The following is an 18,735-nucleotide window of genomic DNA, read 5'->3' as shown; positions in this document are numbered from 1 at the left end:
TAGATCTTTTTGTCAGATGTTACTATGATATACTGAAGTATAAATCAAGGCATCTCAAAAGTGTCAAAGGCTTTTATTGACAACTTCATTAAGATTATGAAAAGAGTCAATATTTGCAGTGTTAACCTTCTTTTTCAAGACCTCTACGAATCACGCCTGGCATGCTGTCCATCAACTTCTGGGTCACATTTTGACTGATGGCAGCCCATTCTTGCATAATCAATGCTTGAAGTTGAAAGCATGCAAATCTGGTGGAGACATACTGAAAAAGACTTGCAGCTGTAATTGCAGCGAAAGGTGGTTCCACAAAGTATTGACTCGGGAGGCTGAATACAAATGCACGCCACACTTTTTACATATCTATTTGTAAAAAAAATGGAAAACCATTTATCATTTTTTTTCCTCTTCACAATTATGTGCCACTTTGTGTTGGTCTATCACATAAAATCTGAATAAAATACATTTACGTTTTTGGTTGTAATATGACCCAAATGTGGAACATTTCAAGGGGTATGAATACTTTTTCAAGGCACTGTATAAACAGTATATACTGTACATATATATTTTCTTTGTGCAAGGGGACTTTCTCACATAGTAGCTCTATGGCAGGAGGGCTCCATTCAATATAGTCTCTTTAGGGGATTACTGGTCCCATGCTTATTTTAAAGTATAAAGTTAACAGAAAACGGCTTTGCTTTAGCAAAGAAACAAAGCCCTGCTTGCGTCAGCACATAAACAGAGTTCATATAGTAGGCTTTTACTCTGCCAGTCTGAGGGCAGAGAGCCTGTGAGGCTTACTTGGCCCTTCTATAATGAGCCAAGTATTCTCTCGGTTGGACTTGTGGACCAGGATGGCCCGGCTGCGTACCCACCCAATCGCTTCTGCATTTCAAGCTTCATGCCCAAAAGAGGGACTTTACAATCAGCCTCTTAAAGGGCAGACTGACCTATTTTCCCTCACCAGGTGTGCCTGGAGCACACAACAACCCTAATCTACATTTTAGTTGACAAATATCTCACATCCCATCCCTGCCAAGGTTAGCCCAGACTCAGTCACAATAAATGTACAGTATGTGTGTGAAAATGTTTTTCTTAAAAGATAAGTTCTGGGTTTTTTTTCAAAATCCTACTTACCTAGGTGGATGCAGCATCCAGCCAGCTCTAAGATTGAGAACAAACACCACTGATCGCTTGGTTCTCAGAGCTCTGTGAGCAGAGAGCTGGCCACTGTCAGTCACCACTGCTCCTCCCCCCCCTACTCTCACTGGAGTGCTGAGCTGTGAAGGGGGCAGTTGCGGCTGACTCAGGCTCTCAGTAGCTTGCTGAGAGACTGAGCCAGGAGCTGGTCCAGGGTTGTGGGATGATCCTGACCATATTGTTACAATCTTTCCCTAGCCTGGACCGCTTTGTGATGTCAGTCGACGGCGGATTTTAGCCTGCTGTAGAATGGACTGCACTCCTGTCATCCACAGGAGAAGTATAGCTAAACTAGCTTTGGCTATATTTCTCCTTTAAGTGAATATGAGTTTATTAATTTTTTTATTCAGCCAGCAGGTGGAGCACTTGTTTTTTTTATTTTTCCCTTTACTTGCATTTTCAAAATTAGTGGTAAAATAGAGTAAAACACCTGCTGTTGGTTTGAAAGACCCATCACCATTCCTCTGGCTCAGTCCAAAGTTTTTACTTCCAATACATTTTTATTAGTTCAAAATGAGAATACACATTAAAAAAGCAAGTGTAGGACCATTTGTCCCACTAAGTCCAACATGGCCAAAAAGCATTAATCCAGTCCAAAGTTTTTAATGAGTAACAGTATCTGAAAGGGATATCTCATTAGTTAACACAAACTACTCTGGAAATTATTTGTCCTGTATTATTTTTGTGTGTGTATACAGTATGTGTATGTATTAAAAAACTTTGACCCTAAACCATTATAGTTTACATTTACAGTAAAGCCTTGTACACACGATTGGTTTGTCCGATGAAAACAGACCGATGGACTGTTTTCATCGCAAAAAACGATCGTGTGTGGGCCCCATCGGTGTTAAAAAATAGAACATGTTTTAAATTTTTCCTATGGATAAAAAACCGATAGAAAAATCCGATCGTCTGTGTGGAACTCCATCGGACAAAAATCAACGCATGCTCAGAATCAAGTCGACGCATACTCGGAAGCATTGAAATTCAGTTTTTTTGGCTCGTCGTAGTGTTTTACGTCACTGCGTTTTGGCACGGTCGGAATTTAGTCTGATGGTGTGTATGCAAGACTGATGAAAGTCAGCTTCATCGGATATCCGACAAAAAAATCCATCGGATTAGATTCCATCAGATATCCGATCGTGTGTACAGGGCTTAAGAGTCTTTTCCATAGAAGTGGTGTAAAGGTGTAGCAAACATTAATAAGTCCTTCACTGTCTCTCAATTGGCACCTAATCCCCTGTCCCTCTTTGCTCACAATATTTCCTTTTTTTTGGTCTGATTTATGGATAAGAAATGCACTATTCAGCTACCAAAAATTTTATACATCACTAAATGTTTCCTTACTGTAGGTGATAACCAGAGCAGTGTTCTGGCCTGTTGTATGCAAAAAAAATTTGCTCAGGATATTCTTTTATTTGGGATGTCTTTCCTAAATGGCCAATCGGGACACTTGAGGATTGATTTACTAAAACTGGGGAGTGCAAAATCTAGTGCAGCTGTGCATGGTAGCCTATCGGCTTCTAACTTCAGCTTGATAAATTAAAGCGGTAGTAAAGTTTGTGAATTTTACCTACAGGTAAGCCTATAATAAAGCTTACCTGTAGGTAAAATTAGATATTCACCCTGGATGCAGCTGGTAACATCCCCGACGCATGCGTTCTAAAGGTCCAGCAACTCAGAGCACCGTGTCGTGATTAGGGCTCTGGCCACTCGCACAACCAGGGTATGCAAACCCGGAAGGAAGACCAGGGGAAGATGGTGAAACCGCTGGAGGGCTTAGTTTTAAGGTAAGTATTTCATAATGTGGTAATATGCTATGCATATTACCACATTATGGTATTATTTTGCAGGGGAAAGTTTTTCTTTTTTTTATTGCAATGGTTTACTTTTGCTTTAAGCGTTGACAAAAAAAACTGGAAGCTGATTGGTTTCTATGCAGAACTGCACCAGATTTTTTGTGCACCATTTTTTTCGTAAATCATCCCCTTAGTCGTACTTGAATATTGAATTTATTTTGTTTGTTTATGTTGTTGACTTGTTTGAATCATTGTCATCCAAGCAATTAGCCCAATGTTCTGCTATACAATTTTCTGATAAAACCACTTCAATTACTTTCCTAACCATCAATGCCCATGACTTCTGAAGATTGGAAGTACTCGCTAATGCTTTCTAGTTAACCCCTTCATGAGCAAAGCACCTTTAGTGATGTTCAAGTCACAACGAAAATATTTGCCAGCACACCATGGATCAACATAAAATAGCATCCAAACGGATAGTTTATTGCATGATCAGAGTGCTCTCCTTGTTTTGTGATCATGCAATAAACTATTCCTTTAGACGCTATTTTATGTCGATCCATGGTGTGCTGGCAAATATCTTCGTTGTGACTTGAACCAGTATCCAGCTGGTTGTTGCTGCAGCACCCAAATTTGAGAGCTCATCTAGGAATGTGTGCGATGGGAATATGAAGTATCCCATTAGGAGAATGTTGACTACGTTTATGTGATCTACAGCCTTGAGTCAACTGATCTTATTTCAGTCTAGATTCCATATTCATTGTACTTGTTCCCTTGTGTTGTTACAAATCACTTTCTATTTTTTGGTAAAACATCTCATTGGAAAGATTTGAACATTAAACATAACATTGACCATAGTGAATGAAGAGTGTCATAGTCATAACCTGACATGTTGCCAACGTGTTCTGCTTCTGTGCCAACATAAAATACACAGCACTTTCTATGGGTGGATAATTATTACTGACTCTGGTTAATGAAGCCTAGGGGTGATATACAGATAATAGCATTGTTTTAGTGGCATGCAGCCATTAGGATATATTCATGTATGGAAGAATTCCAGATTCTGTCACATGCCGTCTCATTGTTGATATTTCACACTGACTTTAGAGATGGCAAGTTTTTTTCCTGTGAAATGTTAGCTATTTCCTCCCCACTGTATTACAAAAACATTTATGCAAAAAACCCTTCCAGTAGTAGAGGTAATGCTGTTTTTGCATAGCAGACATGTAAGTGAGTGCAACACCCAAGTGTTTAAAATATCTTAAGGCTTTTTCTAAACCAAAGCACCACCCTGTGTAAGGACTGTTTTAGCTTCTTCCCACTATCATCATGAGGGACTGGTAAATCTAGTGAGCTTGTGAAGTGCCAAAGGAGTAACTTTCCTGGAGCTCACAATTCTGTCAGGAAAACGATTGGTGTTTAGAAACACCTAGTGGATGGAAAATTCACTCACCGTTGAACCAATTAAAAATTGCTTTACTGTGAAGTCTTAACTTTTCAGATCGGGTATTTGAAAACATTTCCTAAGGTTCATGGATAATTTTATTTTAAAGAATAAATGCATTTCTACAAAACGTATTCTATCCTGCCTCCCTATTTGCAAAACTATGACAGACCCAGAGTGCAAAAGGAGTTTTAGCTGGCCACTATGGCCTCCCCAAAGGCACAACTTTATTTACATTTCATCTGTGATACTATCATCCTTTCTGTGCTGCTCCAGCACCATGCCGCTCCATGGAGAGTTCCTTCGTATGTTTAGATGAACATGTCAAATTTTATAGTTGATATCTGCAAACAAAGCAGGGACTCTTGACAGGCAGCAGCAGTTGGATTATTATATTAATATTTTACAGGATTTATAAAGTGTCAACAGTTTGCCCAGCGATTTACAATTTTAAGAGAGAAAGTACAGTTACAATACAATGCAAGGCAGGAGGCTTAGGAGGATCCTACTGTTGGAGAAGGGTATGTCTGCATTTTGAGCCTGTAATATATAGTGTAGTTGTGATAAAGGGGATGAGAGGGGTGGTTTAGGGCACTGTTTGTGAAAGTACACAGTATTTTTTAAATTGCCTTAAGGCATACAGCCATACCTGCTGAATTTCTATATTTGCATCCTACTTGAATCCCTATAGTAGTCTGTCTCCTTATCTTTAGCCCACTGTAGACTTACCCACCAATTCTGTATATTAGGCTTGTAGTTGGCTGCATCATGGGACTAGAGGCTGCAGTTGACTGAACACTCATTGCTTAGGCTAGCCATAGATGACACAATTTTCTCTCCATCCACCACAGCTGGAAGGAAAGAAAATTGCTTGATTCACCCATCAACACAGTCAGTGTTGGATGGAGGAATTCATTCTGCAGTGCTATTGATCATTGCTAGCTGCTATAGCTGCCAGCAGTGATCGCATGAAGAAATTCCAACAGGCTGGTTGTACTGAAGTTGATCGATGGATTGACTTCAGTACAAGTAGCCTGCCCATAGATAGATTGAATCTCGGCCAATCCCTAATGAATCGGCCAAGACTTGATCCATCTATAGCCAGCTTTAGAGTTGCTGTAATTGTTTTTAGTAATTTTGTAACTTGTCAATTGTCTAGGTCAGTGTTTCTCAACTCCAGTCCTCAAGGCGCCCCAACAGGTCATGTATCAGTGAAACTGATCAAATCACCTGTGCAATATAATGGAAAGCCTGAAAACATGACCTGTTGGGACACATTGAGGACTGGATTTGAGAAACACCGGTCTATTTAACATATTCCTTCTTTTATGCTATATTTTAGACACTTTGCTTATCTATTCCTTTGACTGAATATGTACAACATAGTTGTATGCCTTTGTCGGCATTGATATTATTTCATGCTAATTTGAGTACTAATAAAAACTCCTTTGGATTAAAAAATGGCAATACCCATGATGTTTTATGTAATTTTTGATGGAGTGGAGAAGCTTGCAGGAACATGTACATGATTTTGTCAGGGGTGGGGCAAATGTTTGCAATGTTTTATTTTATCAGCAAGCTAATTTCTTACATATCTGTGCCTGTTTTTTAAGGAAACACATTACGGATTGCGGCCTACTTCATCAAAAGATGGGTCAAACTTCGTTGTGTGGTAAAGCATCAGTATCGAGGTACAGTATAATTGTTCTCTTCATTGCTAAAGTGTGGCCTGTAAAGCCTTCAGTACTGATTGCAAAATGCTTCAGGTATCACTTAATGCATTTAAGGGCAACTCTACTTCCAACAACAGAGGATCAAGAGGAAATTGTAGTATCCGAGAGTTGCTAGCAGCAGATCAGAGAATGGGGATTATGAAGAGAAGAACTTGTACACTGCAGACATCCCTACCATCTTTTTATTATAAGTTTGTTGCTGAAAGCGAATGGGTGTTGGTGACATGCTCTGACTTAATACTCATCTGCTTTTATTTGCATCTGAGCTCCCTTCTTCCCCAGGAAAGTAAATTCAGATGGAAAAGCAACTCCAAATCAAAGGCACAAGTCAAAGCAACTCAGAAGGCCCTGAAAAGCGTACTATATTTTACTTGCGTCTCATGTCTGGGTACATAATCAAATGGACCCTACTAATGTCCCAAACTGTTAATATCCAATAATCCTTCAGGAAATATTGGTAAAATTGGCCAAATTTGGTAAAACAAGCTATTGTGAGAAGTATTTTCCAACCAATCAAAATTTGTTTCCAACCAATCAGAATGTTACATTCAAGAGTTTATTCAGACCATGACAGATTGTGGGGCTAGGTGGCTCTGACTCCTGCTATATGCCCTAAAGTGGCCTAGCATAGTTCACACTTCATAGTTTGGGTTTGTGATTTTGAAATTAGATTAGTATGTGCTAAAAACTCAGCTGTTGTTGGTGTACATAAATCTGACCCATTGGGTAAAGCCTCCTATTTAAGAATGGGCTTTTTTCACATCCCGCTCATTCACTTTCGTAGCATGTCGCTGTCCCTAGAAAAATTAACATATTAACTTCTATGAAGGCACCAGTTTGTACTGGTGTTTCAATGGAAGCACCAGTATACTGTATATTGTAAAATAATATGGCTCGCAGTCTATTTTTACACCCATATGGCATACTGTAGCTGTCATTCAACAACTAAGAGTAATTTAATCTTTTTTGGAACTGCTGTTTCATTTATTATATTGTTTTTTTTTTTTTTTTCCTTGTCCTTGGTATTGCGTGGGACTGCGATATTGAACATGATGTGGTGGGAACCATTCTTGACAGGCTACGGATCATTGTGGCAGAATATGCACATATCTAGTAAAAAATGCCATAAAAAAAGAAGATATTCGACTCACTGAGACAGAAGTATGAACTTTAAATATTTCAAATTGAGTTTCACTTGAGATAGATTTCACCCTTCAGGATATATCAACTGGTCAGAGGCAGCTAACACATTTTATAGCAAGTTACTGAACCTGTGAAACATGAATCTACATTGTTCTCATTATTGGTCAGATGTAACTTAATACCAGCCTTTAGGTGGTGTTATCAAAAGGATTTTTTTTCTCAGGCTATAGCTTGGAATTTATAATCACGTGATGCGACGATGATAATTATGTTGTTTGTTTTTTTCCGTAAAAGGATTGTAAAGTTCTTTACAGTTCCTGTTTGTCTTCCTATACAAAGGCCATGTAAATCATTTACTTGTGTAATCGGTTTCATTAGAACGGGTAGCTCAAGCCAGAGACTGGATTATATAGAAAAATATCAGTCATCTGTTTATGATCTCAATAAAACTAGCTAGATTTTCTTTAGGACCTAACTGACATGTACTTGATCCCAATTTGCAATAACTTGTTGATCAGAAGTAATGTTTATTTTGATCAAAGTGATACCATTTTGTGCCAATCAGTCCAAAAGCTGAACACATGGCAAACAGCTAAATGTACAGATGAAATACACATTGTTTTACCTGAAAAAGGGTTTGAATTTCTGTGCATCTGGTCATTTGACATTTACACATCGTTGCCACACAGCATAATCCTATCTGGCGGGTCAGATGACCAGATTCTTCCCTGCTGCAGTTCAATAACCCTTATGCCGCGTACACACGATCGGAAATACCGACAAGAAAACTGTGGATTTTTTTTCCGACTGAATGTTGGCTCAAACTTGTGTTGCATACACATGGTCACACAAAATTCCTACCGTCAAAAATTGCAGTGACATACAACACTACAATGAGAAAAATTAAGTTCAATGATTCCGAGCATGCATTTTTTTTGCGCGTCGGAATTGCATATGATGATCGGAATTTCCGACAAGAACTTTTCCCGTCGGAAAAATTGAGAACCAGCTCTCAAATTTTTGCTGTCAGAAATTCTGACGGAAAAAGTCAGATGGAGCCTACACACGGTTGGAATTTCCGACCAAAAGCTCACATCAAACTTTTCTTGTCGGAAATTCAGACCGTGTGTACGCGGCGTAAGGGTTATTGAACTGCAGCAGAGAAAATCTGGTACAACAGGTCTCTTACCCACTGCCAGCCTGTGACTGGACAGTGAAAGAAGAAGGTGCACACCCATGAGCTCACCTCTCTGTCACTGCATTACCCCCCAACCCACCTGAGTTTTACTGTACATGGATTGCAAGAGGTTGATGCCAGGTCAAATTCGGGTACACTGTCTGCATTTAAAAAATACACAATGTATTCATAATTACAGATCTGCATTAAGTTGTGTCATTCATATCTGCCTGGAATACATCTTTAATAGTATTACTTTTTATCACTGTGCGTGTTTAGTACTTATCTGACTTTGTGTATTAGGTAATTGTATAAAATTATTGTAAATTTGCTTTAAAAAAAACAGCATGTACAGTATACTTACCTTTCTAGATGACCATGTTCTAAAACGCCACTACTTTGTTGCTGCCCAGCTGCTGCAGGCATTGGAGACTTTGGGTGTGTGAATACCTGCTCTAACCGTTATAACTATGGTTCCTCTTGCCAGTTCAAGCATCACTACAGGAATTTGAGTAACAGATTGTGAAGAAAAGGGCTACTGGAAATATTAGTATACTGTATATGCTCTTCTTTTACAGCATGAGCTTTGCTTACAAGCAAACTTGTTACAATACATACTGTATAAGCTCACTGTGTTTTTGCCAAAAGATGTTTTTCTGTTTAGCTAGTCTAGTGATTCACACACACCTGTGCCACACAGTCAGCAAGAACCCTCTGATACTTTTTCTGGTTCAGTTTTACTTCTTGTTGGCTCACCACCCTGCTAGATGGACACGGGGTGTCACAGGTGGGGATTGGGAGGAACCATTGTCTTGTAGACAGGCTAAAGGAAGAGAGTTGATATAGGAAGATCAGTTGTTGAGCCAGAAAATTAGTGAATGACCTGCCTGGCTGTACAGTGTGACAAAGCTAAGTAATTTATGACATGGTTAACAGAGTTGGAAGTCCTTTGACAACCAAAATAATATACATAATGTATGTGTATTTTAACAGTGTGCCTAGAGCAGGGGTCTCCAAACATTATAAACAAATGGCTAGTTTACTGTCCTTCAGACTTTGGGGTCAGACTGTGGCCATTGGGGGTAGAAATTTGTCCTGGCGTCAGTGGGAGAAAACAGTGCATCTTTGGTATTGGGGGATCAATAGCGCCCCGTCATTGGTGTCAGTGGGGGAATAGTGTCCCATCTTTGGTGTCAGTGGGAGGAATAATGCCCCATTCTTGTTGTTTACGAGAGGACTAGTGCCCCATCATTTTTATCCGTGGGAGGAATAGTGACCCATTATTGGTATCAGTGTAAGGAATAGTACCTCATTGTTGGTGTCAGTGGGAGAGATAGTGCCCCATTATTGGTGTCAGTCTGCAGAATAGATCCCTATCATTGGTGTCAGTTTGAGGAATAGTGCTCCATCATTGTTGTCAATGAGAGAAATAGTTGTTGTCACCGCCACAAATGATGCCCCATTGTTGGTGACTGGGGAAGGAATAGTGACTTGTATCAGTGGGAGAAAAAGTACCCCAAGGTCCGGGATAAAGGCAAGCAAAGGGCCTCATCTGGCCCCCTGGAATGCCTGTCTACGGAATAATGTTTTTTCTACAGTTGTGCGTATACCTATGAAAGGTTAGTGCAGAAGTCATGAGGAGGTATGAGATGTATCTTCAAATGGAGGGTTTTCCAAGGATTCAGTCCACTCAGCAGAATACATTTTAGGGCTTTTAATCATCCAAAAGTCAAAGTAACAAAGTTTTATGTTGACATAGGAGTTGATTAGCATAAAAACTAACATAAATGTCCATCAGCCTTCCAGATATTTAGTTGCACGGGTCTAATCCTCCCTAGGATTTAGCTGCCCCATGTTCAGCCTTTATGCACCAGACTGGACCTCATGTCTGCACAGATACAGAATGCTACCTGCCTAACTCGAACACACTTGTCTGTTTGGATGGGGACTACCTCTGCCCCTTCACAGTCCCCAACTGTCAGATGTCAGTCTGGATCAACAACCTGTCTGTGGAAAGAGACAGGCCTGGACATGTGCTCCAAAAATTGCTGAATGGTCATCTCATATCTACGTGTACCTTGACTTTAAGAATAAAGCAAAATGCGAGATAGTTTTCACTCACAGATGCTGTTAGCCTTTGCCTTTCAGCTAAACTGTCCCAATATTTGGCAGCAGTAAGCATGTATCCATTTTCCTGCTATATTGTGACTTTAGGCATTACAAGAAAATTCTACGTTTCTTAATCTGACAATTATGTTGACAATCATACTGTCAGTGGAAATTTTTTTCACCCTTAAAAAAAAGCGATAAACTCATCTCCTGTCAACATGCAGATGTTTCAGAGTAATGGTAATAAGTGCTCTTCATGTCATGGAATACTTTGCAACTTTGTGAAAGCCGTAAAGACCGCCTTCATCATAGATTTCTGTCAAGATGTGTATCTGTTATTATAATATGATTTCACTCAAAATAATTGTTTTAGTGTTTGATACTGTAAATACTAATGAGAAAACCTGACTGTTTCTTTATATACTATCTCTATTAGGGTTGTCCCGATACCACTTTTTTAGGACTGAGTACAAGTACCGATACTTTTTTTCAAGTACTCGCCGATACCGAATACCGATACTTTTTTTTTTTTAATGTGATGTGACAGTGGCGTTTTTTTTCTTTTGTTTGTTTTTTTTTTACTTTTTTTTATTTTATTTTTATTTTTTACAGTGGCGTTTTATTTTTTATTTTTTAGAGGGGGGGTAGTGGATTGTCAGTGTGTTTTTGAATTTTTTATTACCATTTACATTTTTTTTTATTTATTTTTTTATTTATTGCAATTTTTATTTTATTTTTTAATCAACCCTGTTGGGGGGGCTTTGGTGAGATATCAGGGGTCTTAACAGACCTCTGACATCTCCCCTTTGAGACAGGGAAAGGGACTAGGGAAACAGATTCCCCTGTCCCTTTCTCAGCAGCATCAGCTGCGCTGAAAATGAATGCAGAGAAGACAGCGTCTTCTCTTCATTCATAAACTGAAACATTGTAATCAACAGGTTACGATGATTCAGTTCTGTGAATGGACAGAGTCATCGCTGACTCTGTCCATTCGGAACAGTAAGGAGCCGGGTTTACCGGCTCCTACCGCCGCTCTCCATCCTGACAGTTCCGGGGGGGGGGGCACAGGGGAGAGACGGAAACAGCGGGGGACGCACGGGGGGAGAGAAGGAAACAACAGGACGCACGGGGGAGAGAAGGAAACCGCGGGGGGGCACGGGGAAGAGAAGGAAACATCGGGACGCACGGAGGAGAGAAGGAAACAGCAGGGGGGGCACGGGGGAGAGGAGGAAACAGCGGCGGGGGACAGGAGGGAGAAGGAAACAGCGGCGGGGGCACGGAGGGAGAAGGAAACAGCGGCGGGGGGCACAGAGGGAGAAGGAAACAGCGGCGGGGGGCACAGAGGTTGAGAGACTGCATAAAAAGGGAGGGGGGGCTGGAGGAGGACACAGGACAAGTATCGGGTAAAGCATCGGGAGCATTTGCCCGAGTACAAGTACTCGGGCAAATGCTTGGTATCGGTCCCGATACCGATACTAGTATCGGTATCGGGACAACCCTAATCTCTATATGTGAAATCTCTCAAGAGTGCTTGAATCCTTGGGTCTCTCCATCTGCTATGGCCAGTATGAGGGTTCCAAAATTATCGAGAATGCAACAGGAAGTCCTCAGATATGCAAGGGTGGGTGGGAACACACTTAAACAGAGATGGCAATAATGGCAGGGCCATCTCACTTCTGAAGTATAAGGCCTCATTCACACAAGGCGGATATGTTGCCATGGAGTCTGCCAGTTCAGTGGGAGATCTCTCCGTTGATTTCTGCTGAGCCGGCGGATGACAGGTCCTTCTCTGCTTACTGAGAGGGGAGGGGCTTGTCAAGCGCCGCTGATTCCTATGGAGATATCGGACAAAAATGGACAGCATGTCCGTTTTTATCAGATTTCATCCGATCTGATCCAACAGGACGGATGGCGAACGTATCACCATACGTCTGATTTTAGCAGATCGGACCGGATGTCAGCAGACATGGTCACCACTGACATCCGTCGCTCCATAGACTTGCATTAAGTGCCCAATTAGGGCCGCCGAAAAAAACTGACAGCTGGACCTATACGGTCCGCCCGTGTAAAAGTGTAAATTTGCTGTCCCCTCAAAATAACTCAACACACAACCATTAATGTCTAAACCACTGGCAACAAAAGTGAGTACACCCTAAGTGTCATGTGACTCATTACTTTTACAAGGTCTCAGGTGTGAATGGGGAGCAGGTGTGTTAAATTTGGTGTTATCGCTCTCACTCTCTCACACTGGTACCTGGAAGTTCAACATATGGCAAATAACTCTGTGAGAATCTGAAAAAAAGAATTGTTGCTCTACATAAAGATGGCCTTGGCTCTAAGAAGTTTGCCAAGACCCTGAAACTGAGCTGCAGCACGGTTGCCAAGACCATACAGCGGTTTAACAAGACAGGTTCCACTCGGAACAGGCCTCTCCATGGTCGATCAAAGAAGTTGAGTGCACGTGCTCAACATCCTATCCAGAGGTTGTCTTTGGAAAATAAACATATGAGTGCTGCCAGCATTCCTGCAATGGTTGAAGGGGTGGGGGTCAGCCTGTCAGTGCTCAGACCATACGCCACACACTGCATCAAATTGGTCTGCATGGCTGTCGTCCCAGAAGAAAGCCTCTTCTAAAGATGATGCACAAGAAAGCCTGAAAGCAGTTTTCTGAAGACAAGCAAACTAAGATTAACGGAACCATGTCCTGTGGTCTGAGACCAAGATAAACTTACTTGGTTCAGATGGTGTCAAGCGTGTGTGGCGCGGCAACCAGATGAGGAGTACAAAGACAAGTGTGTCTTGCCTACAGTCAAGCATGGTGGTGGGAGTGTCATGGTCTGGGGCTGCATGAGTGCTGCCGGTACTGGGAAGCTACAGTTTATTGAGGGATCCATGAATGCCAACATGTACTACGACATACTAAAGCAGAGCATGATCCCCTCCCTTCAGAGACTGGGCTGCAGGGCAGTATTCCAACATGATAACGACCCCAAACACACCTCCAAGACAACTACTGCCTTGCTAAAGAAGTTGAGAGTAAAGGTGATTGACTGGCCAAGCTCGTCTCTAGACCTAAACCATATCGAGCATCTGTGGGGCATCCTCAAATGGAAGGTGGAGGAGTGCAAGGTCCCTAACATCCACCAGCTCCTTGATGTCGTCATGGAGGCGTGGAAAAGGACTCCAGTGGCAACCTGTGAAGCTCTGGTGAACTCCATGCCCTAGAGGGTTAAGGCTGTGCCGAAAAATAATGCTGGCCACACAAAATATTGATATTTTGGGTCCAATTTGGACATGTTCACTTAGGGGTATACTCCCTTTTTTTGCCAGCGGTTTAGACATTAATGGCTGTGTGTTGAGTTATTTTGAGACAGTGGCCCAGATTCAGGTAGAATCGCGCAATATTTGTGTGGGCAAAGAGCAAATATTTTTCTCTGCGCCCACGCAAATATTGCGCTTTGCCCGCGATTCACGGAGCAATTGCTCCGTAAATTGCACGGGCGATATGTTAATCAGCCGTGCGTAAGGCTGCCTAATGTAAATGATCCCGCCGGGGGCGGGAATCATTTAAATTAGGCGCGCTCCCGCGCCGAGCGAACAGCGCATGCTCCGTCGGGAAACTTTCCCGACGTGCATTGCGGCAAATGACGTCGCAAGGACGTCATTTGCTTCTAAGTGAACGTGAATGGCGTCCAGCGCCATTCACGGTTCACTTACGTAAACGACGTTAAATTTGAACGTCGCGAGCGGGAAGCGCAGCTATACTTTAGCATTGGTTGCGCCTGCTATTAGCAGGAGCAGCCTTATGCTAAAGTCGCCGTACGGAAACTCCGTACCTTGCGTGCGCAGGGCCCGCGCAACTTTTGTGAATCGGTGGTAGTATGCAATTTGCATACTATACGCCGATCACAAAGGCCGCGCCCCCTAGCGGCCAACGCAAGAATGCAGCCTGGGATGTGAAGGCATAAGGAGGCTTATGTCTGTCACATCCTAGGCTGCAGTCGGTGTAACGAGGTTCCTGAATCAGGAGCACTCGTTACACCGGAGCAAGTAAGCCCTTGCGCCGCGCAACCTATGGTTGCGCGGGCGCAAGTGCTTCTTGAATCTGGGCCAGTAAATTTATACTGTTATACAAGCTGTGAACTCACTACATTGTAGCAAAGTGTAATTTCTTCAATGTTGTAACATGAAAAGATATAATAAAATACTTACAAAATGTTGTTTTTCTTTTGTGAGATTGTGTGTGTGTGTGTGTGTATATATATATATATATATATATATATATATATATATATACATACATACACACACACACAGTTGTGTGAAAAAGTATTTGCCCCCTTCCTGTTTTTTTTTTTTGCATATTTCTCACATTTTAATGATTCAGATCATAAAACGAATTTCAATATTACACAAAGATAACCCCAGTAAATCCAAGATGCAGTTTTTAAATTTATTGTTTCATTTATTAAGGGCAAAAAGCTGTTCAAACCTGCCTGCCCTATGTGAAAAAGTAATTGCCCCCTCCCATGCTGAATCATGAATGAACTATGATTAACCACTTAACCCCCGGACCATATTGCTGCCCAAAGACCAGAGCACTTTTTGCGATTCGGGACTCCGTCGCTTTAACTGACAATTGCGCGGTCGTGCGACGTGGCTCCCAAACAAAATTGGCGTCCTTTTTTCCCACAAATAGAGCTTTCTTTTGGTGGTATTTGATCACCTCTGCGGTTTTTATTTTTTTGCGCTATAAACAAAAATAGAGCGACAATTTTGAAAAAAAATAATATTTTTTTACTTTTTGCTATAATAAATATCCCCCAAAAAACATTTTTTTTCCTCAGTTTAGGCCGATACGTATTCTTCTACATATTTTTCGTTAAAAAAAATCGCAATAAGCGTTTATTGATTGATTTGCGCAAAAGTTATAGCGTTTACAAAATAGGGGGTATTTTTATGGCATTTTTATGAATATATTTTTTTACTAGTAATGGCGGCGATCAGCGATTTTTTTTCGGTACTGCGACATTATGGCAGACACTTTGGACACTTTTGACACATTTTTGGGACTATTGCCATTTTTATAGCGATCAGTGCTATAAAAATGCATTGGATTACTATAAAAATGCCACTGGCAGTGAAGGGGTTAACACTAGGGGGCGGGGAAGGGGTGTCCCTGGGTGTGTTCTCACTGTGGGGGGGGGTGGCCTCACTAGGGGAAACACTGATCTTCTGTTCATACATTGTATAAACAGAAGATCAGCTTTTCTCTCCCTGACAGGATCGGGAGCTGTGTGTTTACACACACAGCTCCCGGTCCCCGCTCTGTAACGAGCAATCGCGGGTGCCCGGCGGCGATCGCGCCTGCACGGGAGTCACGGACGAGCGGGGGGCGTGCCCCTAGTGGCCGCAAAGAGAGCCGACGTATAGCTATGGGCTCTCGCCCAGGAGAGCCGACCTGCCACCGTAGAATGACGGCGGCTGGTCGGCAAGTAGTTAACCACAACTTTTTTTGGGAAGCTGAGTTAAATTTCACTTCCTACACCCAGGCATGATTACTGCCAGACCTGTTGAATCAATAAATCACATAAATAGAGTCTGACAAAGTGAAGCACGCTAACAGATCACAAAAAGCCACACATCATGTCACAATCGAAACAAATGCAAGAACAGATTAGAAACAAATGTACATGTATCGGTCTAGGAAGGGTTTTAAAGCCGTTTCTAAAGCTTTGGAACTCTGGTGAACCATGGGGAGAGCCATTATCCGCAAATGGAGATAACTTGGACAGTGGTGAGCCTTCCCAGGAGTGGCTGGCCTACACAAATTACTCCAAGAGCATGATGACAACTCATCCAGGAGGTCATAAAAACTGCAGGCCTCACTTGCCTCAGCTAAGATCCGTGTTCATGATTCAACAATAAGAAAGTGACTGGGAAAAAATTGCATCCTTGGGAGTTCCAAGGCCAAAGCCACTGCTGACCAAAAAGAACACAAAGGCTCATCTCATATTTACTTTGGAAGGTGTGTGTCCCGTTACATCTGACATAAAACGAATACAGCATTTCATAACAAGAACATCATACCAACAGTCAGACATGGTGGTGGTAGCGTGATGGTCTGGGGCTGCTTTGCAGCTTTAGGACCTGGACGACTTACCATAATTGATGGAACCATAAATTCTGAGCTCTACCAAAAAGTCCTAAAGAAGAATGTCCGGCCATCAGTTCTTAACCACTTCCCTACCGGCCCATAGTAAAATGACGTCCACAAAGAACTTCTGCCGTTCAGAGTGGACGTCATATGACGTCCTGGGCTTTCCGGGTGGATATCTGAATGATGCCTGCAGCTAAGAGGCATCATTCAGATATCCTTCTAAACTGCCGGCGATTCTGCACAACGTAAGAATGATCATAGCGGCGGTTCCGCCGCTAGATCGTTCTTACAGGCGGCGGGAGGGGACATCCCCCCCCTCCCGCCGCCATCCGGTGCTTCTCCGGGCTCTCCCGTGCCATCGGGGGCCCGGAGAACGAATCGTCCGGCGCTCGCAGGAAGCATAGAGATGACTGGTGACCAGATGGTCACCAGTCATCTCTATGACCGTCGGAGGACCCGGGCGCGATGTGATGACGTCACGCCCGGGTCCCCGTAAGTAAACAAAGCCGCGATTGCGGCTGCTAAGCAACCACAAGCATGAGATCGGTGAATTTTTTTTCACCGATTTCATGCTTTCCAGCCTGGAGGAGAGATGTGGGGTCTTATTGACCCTGCATCTCTCCATAAAGAGTACCTGTCACACACATTCCTATTACAAGGGATGTTTACATTCCTTGTAATAGGAATAAAAGTGATCAAAAAAAAAAAAAAAATTAAAAAAAAAAGTGTAAAAAAATAAATAAATATATAAAAAAAAAAAAGAAATAAAAATTTATTTTTTTAACGCCCCTGTCCCCGGTAGCTTGCGCGCAGAAGCGAACGCACACGCAAGTCCCGCCGACATATCTAAACGCCGTTTAAACCACATATGTGAGGTATCGCCGCGTGCGTTAGAGTGCCAGCAACAATTCTAGCACTAGATCTCCTCTGTAAATCTAAACTGGTAACCTGTAAAAAATTTCAAATCGTTGCCTATGGAGATTTTTAAGTACCGAAGTTTGGCGCCATTCCATGAGTGTGCGCAATTTTAAAGCGTGACATGTTAGGTATCTATTTACTCGGTGTAACATCATATTTCATATTTTACAGAAAAATTGGGCTAACTTTACTGTTTTTAAATTTTTTTAATTCATGAAACAATTTTTTTCCCAAAAAAAGGCGTTTGAAAAATTATTGCGCAAATACCGTGCAAGATAAAAGGTTTCAATGACCGTCGTTTTATTCCCTAGGGTGTCTGCTAAAAAAACATATATAATGTTTGGGGGTTCTGCGTAATTTTCTAGCAAAAAAATTATGATTTGTACATGTAGGAGAGAAGTGCCAGAATAGGCCTGGTATGGAAGTGTGTATAACTGCCCGGTATGGAAGAGGTTAACCTCAAGCTCAAGTGCACTGCAGGGCAATGATCCGAAACACAACAGCAAGTCCACCTCCAAATGGTTCAAACAAAGCAAAATTATGGTTTTGAAATAGCCTAGTCAAAGCCCGGACTTAAATCCAATTGAGATGCTGTATCATGACCTTACACAGGCCGTTCATGCTGGAAAACCCTCCAATGTGGCTGAATTAAAACCATTCTGAAAAGTGGGCCAAAATTGCTCTACAGCAATGTGAAAGACTCATTGCCAGTTATCGCAAACACTTGATTGCAGTTGTTGCCGCCAAGGGTGGCAAATCAGTAATTAGGTTTAGGGGGCAATTACTATTTCACATAAAGCCAGGCAGGTTTGGAAAGCTTTTTTGCCTTCATAAATGAAACCATAATTTAAAAACTGCATTCTGTATTTACTCGGGTTATCTTTGTGTAATAATATTTTTTTTTGATAGAGTCATTTTAGTGTGACAAATATGCAAAAAAAATTAAAACCAGAAAGAGGGCAAATACTTTTTCACACAACTGTGTGTGTGTGTATAATATAATTATTATTATGTTATTTTTTTTTTTTTATGTTGCTTTTCTGAATTTGCATTGA

At 41.7% G+C, this 18,735-nt stretch overlaps 1 protein-coding gene across 1 annotated transcript in view; it reads left to right on the top strand.

Moving 5' to 3' along the window:
- Positions 1-18,735, top strand: part of LOC120937808 (SLX4 interacting protein) — a 264,585-nt gene that overhangs the window by 196,598 nt on the left and 49,252 nt on the right. Inside the window, exon 6 of the mRNA XM_040351308.1 lies at positions 6,054-6,131. Within this exon, the coding sequence (XP_040207242.1) occupies positions 6,054-6,131 (78 nt within the window). The remainder of the gene's footprint in view (positions 1-6,053; positions 6,132-18,735) is intronic.

This window comes from Rana temporaria, chromosome 4, assembly GCF_905171775.1.
Source record: "Rana temporaria chromosome 4, aRanTem1.1, whole genome shotgun sequence".
Lineage (NCBI taxonomy): Eukaryota > Metazoa > Chordata > Amphibia > Anura > Ranidae > Rana > Rana temporaria.
The sequence above is the reverse complement of the archived record's forward strand: the minus strand, read 5'-3'. Positions and strand labels throughout refer to the sequence as shown.